General features: G+C 33.6%; 1 protein-coding gene across 4 annotated transcripts in view; it reads left to right on the top strand.

Moving 5' to 3' along the window:
- Window positions 1-10,000, top strand: part of LOC145285868 (sperm-associated antigen 17-like) — a 234,465-nt gene that overhangs the window by 149,140 nt on the left and 75,325 nt on the right. For all 4 annotated transcript variants that reach the window (XM_080134316.1, XM_080134314.1, XM_080134315.1 and 1 more), the window contains 2 exons: window positions 5,113-5,236; window positions 8,064-8,844. In XM_080134316.1, coding sequence (XP_079990442.1) covers window positions 5,113-5,236; window positions 8,064-8,844 — 905 coding nt within the window. The remainder of the gene's footprint in view (window positions 1-5,112; window positions 5,237-8,063; window positions 8,845-10,000) is intronic.

The raw sequence follows: 10,000 nt of genomic DNA, 5'->3' as shown, positions 1-10,000 counted from the left end.
GAACATTATAACCACAAATGCGAAGAAATCAAAGTTTTGTAGTGCATGCAAAGATGACCACAACAATTCATCCTGTGGTCACCAGGGCGGGGTGTCATGTATAAGTAAAAGAGCCATCTGCTCCTGATAACAGGAAGTGCCATGGAGTTATTTCCACTGATAACAGGAAGTAACTAGGAATGTAATAGAGCGCATATAAGCATATGCAAAAATAGTAGCAGTCGAATATAAGGATGCTGCTGCTGCTGATGATGATTTTTAAATTTCACAAGAAAAGTTTCAACTTATTTTCTTTGTTATTTCAAACTTTTTTGTATAAAGAAAAAATGATTAATACAAATTTTATAAAAAAAAAAAGGGAGACTATTCATGACCCGTTGGGTCAGTACATGTTATAGCTAGCTATGGAATAGTGAGTATATTAGTTATGCCAAAAATATGTGCGCTTGCGCGTATAACAATGGCCACCACTTTTAACATAAGGAATTGCATTGCTTAATATCAGGAAAACTGCTTATTTGTGGAAAATTTAAATGTGATATTCGTTTTCATCATACCAGAAAAGATCAAAAGGAAAATGTTAAGGTGAAAACCAAGTAAAAATTTACAAAAACTTCTATTTTTATATTTGTTTTATAAAAAGAAAAGTTATATTATATACAGTGTTGGTCATCCGTACCTTAAAATTTGTCTGGCGTCACTTCTTCAGAATGGCTTTGTAAATAAAGAAGTGCGACTCTTAACGAAAGCCATTGTGGCATAAGTCGCTTAACTTTTGCCTGTTTTTAACAGGCTAAAAAGTCTATTTGCAAGTAATTTTAACGTCTTTAAACTGACAATTACAGAATCTAATGCAATAAAAAAAAAACTTGAAAATAGTTTAAATCATAAAAATCTGAAGCAAATAAGTCAGACAAGTAACTGCTATTGTGTTTGGTTACAGTTACAATGAGAAATAGGATTTACCGGTTAAAAGGTTTTAATTTCTCCGTTTTTTTTTCTTAACCAACCAATTAACTATGAGATATCACTTTTATTGCCTTTGGTAACAGTTACTTATTGTACGATTTTTTTATTATGTTCCTTTTATAAAAAAAAAATTAGATGTTATTGTGTGTTGATAGTTAAGTACTTTCTTTTTATTAACACGTTTTCAACGCCTAGGCAAGCTGATCTGAGTAATTTTAACGTCTTTAAACTGTCAATTACAGAATATATAAAAGATTTTAAAATACTTTAAATCGTAAAACTATTTGTTTTGTTTTCACGGTTACAACTTGCAATGAAAAATACAAATAAAATTCGTAAAATGCCGAAGTAAAAAAAAGCAAAAAGGATTTTAAATTTTGTTTTTATTTGCATATTTCAAACGCAAAAAAAAAAATGGTCGAGTAAAAAAACGTTTTCATGATTTTGTTTTTATTTACTTATGCATGTGCAGAATTTTTCAAACCAGAAGCTGTAAACCGCATGGATGGTTTCAACGCCCAAGCAAAACAATTTGAGTTTTATAATATAATGGATAAATTAGTTTTGAAATAATTGTAAAAGATATTTGGTACTAATTTCTTTTTAAATTCGCTAACATAAGCTATCTCTCTTTCTTTCTCTCTTTCTCTCTCTCTCTCTCTCTCTCTCTCTCTCTCTCTCTCTCTATATATATATATATATATATATATATATATATATATAGTAAGTTATAAAATATATATGGCAATTAAGCTACATAGAATATTCCGCGTTTCATCCATGCTAGGATTCATCAGGCTTATGATGGCATAAGCCTGATGAATCCTAGCATGGATGAAACGCGGAATATTCTATGTAGCTTAATTGCCATATATATTTTATAACTTACTACCTAGCTCTACCTACGCATTGAGCACTGTTGAAGTAAATACTTAAAGTTTACACATAAATTTATAATTTCATATATTAATTTATGTGATTAAATTAAGTAATCACACACACACACACACACACACACACACACACACATATATATATATATATATATATAATTTTGGTAAAATATGTTTTTTCAATTATATTTCACTCTTTGTGTATACCAATTCTTTTTGTTTAGAAGCTCAATGTACGTTAAATATAACAGAGTATATATGAAAGAATAACAGTATAGTTACATTCCAAGATCCAAATATTTAATTTTCATGCAAGACAGCTCGCTCTGCATGTTAAAATTTTGGTACATTTTTTACGGGTCCGTTTCGTTATGAAGAAACAAACGGTTATTAGTATGTCAATACCGTCTCTTTTTGTCCATATACTCTTCAGAAAAATTAGAAATTCTTTGCTTAGAAAGAAAAAAAATGCATGACAATATAATGTCGCAAGAAGAAAAACTTTATGAAAACTCAACGTGAATTTGTTTTGGCAGCCATCTTGGTTCATATTTGCAGTTTTCTTTCTAAGCAAAGAATTTCTGATTTTTCTGAAGAGTATATGCATAAAAAGAGCCGGTATTGTCATACTCATAACTGTTTGTTTCTTCAATATATATATATATATATATATATATATATATATATATATATATATATATATATATATATATATAATGGACTCTCCCATCAATTTCAACATATGGGCTTTCTGCCACAACAACTAAGTTGTTCGAAATCCACACAGATGATTTGTTTATAGTGGTGAAGGCTTTGTGTAGAACCAACCATCATTTTGATATTACTGCCAATCTTTGTCAGTGCAGATGACTCCCACAAGACAGCATACAGTACACTGCAGGTTTCTACATCAGAGTTTTCCTTCTAAATGCATGTCTTAACGAAGACTTGGTGTACATCTCTCCTAGTGAATTAATGCATCCCCAGATACCAACCTTGAAATTTCTACGACTCGGCGCGGTATATACAGCGCCCAGCCTTCACAAATGGTCACCCATCTGGTACAGGCCAGGCTCATCAAATCTTGAAAAGCAAAGGATACCCCCTGTAGGGACAGCTGGCCATGTAATTATGAGGCAAGGGTTGCGCAATCTCCAACCACACCTCTCCTGAATCGGTACTGTTTGATTCCAGTGGCAAGGAGAAGTCTAGAACAATTGGAAACGATGACGAGATATGCGGAGAGCATATACAGTACCCGGAAGTCTCAAATGTTACCCATTTACTACCGATCAGGTTTTTAACTTACATGAACACATTTTTTTTTTGTAATTTATGACCATCATAAATTTCTATTTCATTTAATGCCTTAACCATCAAATTTTAGCTCTGCTATAAATATAATTTGCTAATTTCTTTCTTTCCTCTGATGAGAAAAATAATAAGAACAGCATTCTTTGAAATTTTGCGAAATAAGGATTTTTGACAATTGTTTTGGGAGTATTCTGTCGAACAATAAATTTAATTGTAAATTTTTTATTTAGTTTTAATTTCTTTTCTTTCCCTTTTCTCTCCCTCTCTCTCTCTCTCTCTCTCTCTCTATATATATATATATATATATATATATATATATATATATATATATATATATAATTTACTATCATAATTATTAAATACATATAGACACTAGTGTTTCATCCTTTCGGGAATCATAAGTGCAGGGTGTCACGATTAACGCCAGTCGACGAGAGGTTCGAACACCGGCAACAGAAGTCATGTCTGGTTTCATTAGCAAGGACCCGAACCATGCGGCTACTGTCAACCGCGAGAGATACAGTTGAAATTAAACATTTATTCTCATTAAATGCTTTCAACATCAGTCAGAGTGATCTAATCATTATATGACAATATGCGCGTATGAGCTAAGTTGACTGACTTTATTACAACTATATACAGTAGCGTCCAAAAGTTAAGGCACGGTCGATCATTTTCTTTTAAATGGCTTCTAACTTTATCTATGAAAAACGAAAAAAAATATTTTGGTGAATTTTCCAATGTTTAATAATGGCAGTTAAATAAAAAAATAATTAATAGTAGTTAAATAAAAAAATTTTTTTTTTTGATTTGTAATACATATTAGTTTTTTTTACATATAAACAAATTTAATGAAATTATTGGTGTCCAAAAGTTAAGGAACGGGTGAAAACATTAATGAAAAAAAAAACAAAGAACCCTTTCAGTATTTAGAGAAAAGCCCCTTGTTTTCAATCACACTATGGCATCTTTTGCTGCAAGACAGAACTAAAGAACTAATCGTTCACATGTTATAGGGGAGATATTATTCCAGGATTTTCTTATACATTCCCATAAATCATCAAGATTTTAGGGTTTTTTTTCTGTGATCTTATCAGCAATAATTTTCCAAATATTTTCAATTGGCTTAAGGTCTGGTCTCTGAGCTGGCCAATCCATAACGCAAATATTGAATCTATTTAGCTCTTCTAAAACTATTTTTGCTTTATGGCACAGTGCGCTGTTTTGCATAAAGATATCAAAATCAAAAAGATTAGGAACCACATGTTCTCTAATCAATTCTCTGTACATTCGGGCATTTACTTTCCCATGAATCCTCACAAAGGGGCCAGTTCCTTTTGAAGATATCATGCCCCATACCATTATAGGCAACCTTTCAATTTTAGGTCTAAACACTTAAAATTTTAGATGTAGGCTATCTAGACATTATTCAAACTTTTTAATATATATACATAAACCTTTATATATATATATATATATATATATATATATATATATATATATATATATATATATATATATATATATTTCTGTAGAAATATATTTTCTTATTACATACCAATCCTTAAAGGAATAAATTATAAGATGGTCAACATCATGAATTTTGGAATATAACTTTTTGTCATTTATTCTCTATATTGCTCTGTACTTACATTGAGCTTCTTATATAAGGATTGATATATAATAATATTTCTACAGAAATATATATATATATATATATATATATATATATATATATATACACACACACACACACACATATATATATATATATATATATATATATATATATATATACATAGAAGAGACAGAGATACACATTGACTTTGTTGCTGTACTAGTTTTATTAATTAACATTTTATGTCTACTAATTTTCTGTTGATTTGTATTTCCTAATCATTTCATAAAATGGTCATATTTTCTCTTGTTATTGTAGACTTTTGTAACCCGAGATGATCACGTGATCATTTTGCATGAAATGTGTGGTAACACAGTTGTGGAGCATAACGATGGAACAAGAATCACAACCTCTTATGAGGAATCGGCGCAGGAAACATTAGGTAAAAGAAATGTCTTGAATCGATTCTTATATATAACTATCGGAGGTACCCGGCATTGCCGGGGTGTGGTGAGGTATGTGTGTGTGGAGGGTAAATCAAAACAAAAAGGAAAATAAAGAATAAGTGAACGCAATAAACCTGTTTATATATATATATAAAAAAAAACAGCGAACGTGATGCAAAATAAAGAATAAGCGAACGATGTTAAAACTTCTTAAAAAAATCGGAAAAAAACAAAACAAAAAAAAAACAGCGAACGTGATGAAAAAAACGCATAAATAATCCTGTTTCAATATTAAAACTTTAAAAATTGAAAAAAAAATATATCTGACATCTCGGTTCGAATGTGCAAGCTTAACATAACGACGTTTCTACTATACCGACTGGACTATGACCCTGTGAGCGAAAGTATTTGTGTTTTTTTTAAATATTTAAATTAATTCAAGAAAGAACTTTTTTTGCACATGCGTGTATGGCTAAATTGTCATGAAGAAACGATTTTTTGCTACACTTCCCTGTAGAAATGCGCCCAGTTGAGAGTGAAGGAATTAATGGTTTTGGCCAGTTTTTCGATATTTGTCGTCCGAAGAGTTGAGCTTCAAAATGATACTGATCTCGTGAAAATCCGTCGCCTCTGTCAAAAGTTATTGTAAGGCATACAAACATTCATACATACAGACAGGTGAGATTTATATTATTGACTAGTAGATATAGAGCATGGGTAGATGACACTTATAATGATAACCATAATGTTGTGGTTGGAGTTCAATGTTAATGTTTCATCATCGTTTTAGTGGTACTATCATTTTTTCAGGAAGGCCTTGCCGAACGGTTGTACACGTTTCTTTTTATTTTCCTCCTGAAGAAGAGATACCAATCTCGAAAATTAGGGACATCAACAACTATCATCTTGTATGACATGTTATGTTGGCAAATAAACGTAAGATAATTGAAAATTATTGAAAATTCCTTCTAATATTGTCATTATTCTTTTATATGCTAACTTGTGTCACAGTGTTTCATACGAACCACATTGTTTCCTTCTCAGAAGGCTATTCTGCATCAGAGTCAGTCTCTGGATAAATACGTTTTTTTCGGTTCTAGTCCTTCATCTATCAGGGATTCAGGTGTTGCCCATCAGAGGTGTCTAACGGAGCCCCAACAGAGATAGTGCCATTAGACAGTGTACCAGGAGCAATTTCAGTGCCATGATTTTCTAGAGGAGTTTCAGTGTCAATGGGAGTTAGTCGGTCCATGATCCTGGTATGTCTCCAGCAGATGTTAGGTCTCTGAGAGAAACATTAGACTCTCTACCATCTGCATGTCATACTAAAGCATACTGAGGGTTCGCCTCTCTGAGCTCTACCTCGCCCACCAAGAGATTGTTCTTGGTGTAATATGCATGTCATCTCAGAAACACAGTACCAGGTTGAGAGAGCCAGGATGGAAGTGAAGCTCCCACCAAACTCCATTGCTGAAAAGCTAAAAATCTTTCATGTGAGGTGGCATTCATAGCGGTACACAATAGGGATCGAATGGCGTATAATGCGACATGAAGGAGATTCTCTCAATTATCAATCGAACATCCATTATTTGATGCAGCCAACTGAACGGTCTTCCAAATAATACCATTATACCTTTCACATTGGCCATTACCCTTAGGGTTATAGGGAGTTGTTCGGCTTATAGCTACTACTCGTTCCTGTATAAATTGTCGAAGCTGCTCTGACATGAAAGAAGCTCCTCGGTTCAAATGTATATAGGCAGGAACTCCAAAGACGACGAATAGTGAGCAGAGGCATTGTATAATTGCTGTAGCTGATATGTCTGAGCAAAGGAAGGCAAAAGTAAACCGTGAATATTCGTCGACAACAGTTAATATATATTCTTTGTTTTGCTTGGTAACGGTCCTTTATAATCAAGATTGAGTCTTTCAAACGGTTGTGTTGCTTTTATTAAAATGCCAGTTTTGGATTTATAAAAATGAGACTTTATTTCAGCACATGCTCGGCAGGAATTTGTAATTCTTTTTACCTCCTCCACTGAGAAAGGCAAGTTTCTACACCTCACAGCATGAACCATTCGATAATGCCCGGGTGACAGAGGGTGTTATGTAGCGTTTGGAGTTTATCTCCACTTAATGCCATACAGCACACTCTTGACAGTGTATCAGCTGTTAAGTTCTCCTTGCTGGATCGATAGCTGACGTCAAAAGGAGAAACAAGATCGTTCAATTCTCCACCTCGCTATTTTCTCATTCTTTATGTAGTCTTAGAGTTGAACATAAAAGCAACTGATTTTTGTTTGGTAATAAGTTTAAAATGGCGTTTGATTAGGTAGTGTCGCCATTTTCTTTACTGAATAAATTGTAATGAAAACAGGACAAGGGATTCGATCCACTAATTTTTTATTCAATAAAGAATCTTACTACTCGTCTACAGGACAAGCAGAAATGTAAAGTTTTTATAGCTTGGATTATCAAAGAGGAGATAATCCATATTCACAACACTACCTTCGTATTTTGTTTATGTTCGAACATTCTTTTCTATTAAAACATTTGTTTTTATTTATCTAAAATTCCTTCTTGTTATTGTTCATAGAATCTAGTCAAGTTAAATTCCTAAAACTTCATTTAACCATATTTGTTCCTGAATTCATTTTTCTCTTTAAAACAAATCTAATTCAATTTACACGATAATAATAATAATCTTGCTCAGATAATTCGGCAATTCCCTGGGTGTGCTAATATGTAACACGTAGACAAAGCCTACTCTAGAGATTTGAGGTCACAGGTGAATGATGTTTTTTTTTCTTTGATCTTTTACAGGTATGCCATTCAAGAAAACGCTTATCAAGATAGAATGCCCTAGTTTTGCAACCGTGAAATTCGACTGTAAAACCAATGAAAACCTAACCCTTTTGGCCAACGGGATGCTTATCAGTGTCTTTCCTGATGGATATTACAGTCTGCTGCTCGCAGGAGAGATTCCTGGAGATCGATTATATTTGGATTTGCACGGGACATTTTTTTATACGACCTCACTAGTCGATTACCTATCGAGTAACTCACAACAAAGAGAGACTACGTATACATTCAAACATTATGATAACACTATCTGTAAAACTGTAGATCCGGATGGAACCATCTTCAAAGTCGATCATAAAGGCCAGCACACAATCATAAAAGGTAATCAGAAAAAACGAGTCTTCATGAACGGTCAAGAACATTCTGAAATTGCCGAGTACAAAAGACATCCACCTCGGATATTTGTTCTCCATCCGGATGGCAGCGGAGGAGAAATCTTGCCCAATGAAAAAGTCAAAAACTACTTATTTTGGGCAGAGCAAGACCCTGAATGTATTATCCAGAAAGATGTGCTGAAGGATCAGCTGGAGATGTTTGGGATCACTTTATTGAAGCCTTACAGGCCCTTTTCTGATAGTTGGCTGAGGCAATACGAAGTGGAATGTATTCTTCCAGAAAGTATGCACTTAAAAACGTCTGTTGACACCGTCAAAGCTGACATTAATTCTGCAGCTTGCCCAGACATCTTGGAGATCCGACAGTTCACACAGTATCCTCATGTTAGCAGAACAAACAAGAAGGCGTAAGTATCTGTCTTGCATATTTAAACATAAACCTCCAAATTTGCTATAATCTATGTTATGACGTTTCTGAATTTTCGAAATGAAAATTGATTATTCGTATTATTTGGATTCATCAAGCTACTGTTCTCATCTTGAGTGTCATTTGCACGTTTCGGTCGATGTAACCTCCAACCTTCAGGTGTATCTTGTCGAACTCAGGAATTTGAACGGAATTTTGAATGGAACCCTTTATTTACATTACTGGGGTAGCATGCTCTTGTTCTGTCAACCATGACTGGATAGAGGCCCTAAGTAATTCGCAATTGTATTTTTGGTCACCCACACTGAGAATCGAACCTTTAACCTTCAGGAGAATATCACTTTTACAATTGATTTTTCCAAGTACTCTAACCATTGCGCCACACGGTCCCTGCAGAGTTCTTTAACCACTGTGCCATGGGTCTTTGTGGTTCCATGGTGCAGTGGTTTGAGTATTTGGAAAAATCAACCATTGTGAAAATCACACTCAAGATGAGAACAGTAGTCTGATGAATCCAAATAATACGAACCTATGTTATATTTCGCCTTATCTTATGGCACAATAATAAAAAGCCTTTTTGGAGGAGCGTCCACATTTAGGAGCCTTATACCAGACTAGCCTTGTACTTGAATGGAGACAAGTATATTTTAACATATGCCATTATAAACATGACGACTTCAGAGCGTGTCATAAATCAATTTTTTATCCAGCCTCTAGATTGACAGATTGTTTACAAAATCAGGTGCTCAAAATTACTACTGAAAGTTAGAATGAAGTGAACGGATGAACTTAACACTCCAGATATGTTGAACTGAAGATACTTTCAATGACTGTATTCTTTGTTTCTGTCTGTCTGCCTGTCTGTCTGTCTGTCTGTCTCTCTCTCTTGTTGATAGGTATTACTATCTCTCTATATTTCTCTCTTCTTTCTCTCTTTTTCTCTTTGTTTCCGTGATGAGAGAAAAATTGTAATTCAATTATGATCCAATCAGTCGAAGCTACATGACCCAGTCGCTTGCAGCCAACTCACGAGTTCTTAAAATACTCCTTAATTGTTCAAAGAATTCTATTTTTATAAGAAAATACGTCTGTTGCTCGTTTGATATAGCTTGCACTTTTTAGCTAATGGAACCTGC

The sequence above is a fragment of the Euprymna scolopes genome, chromosome 10 (assembly GCF_053919585.1).
Source record: "Euprymna scolopes isolate OS-2025 chromosome 10, ASM5391958v1, whole genome shotgun sequence".
Lineage (NCBI taxonomy): Eukaryota > Metazoa > Mollusca > Cephalopoda > Sepiida > Sepiolidae > Euprymna > Euprymna scolopes.
This window is presented reverse-complemented; position numbering and strand designations above follow the sequence as displayed.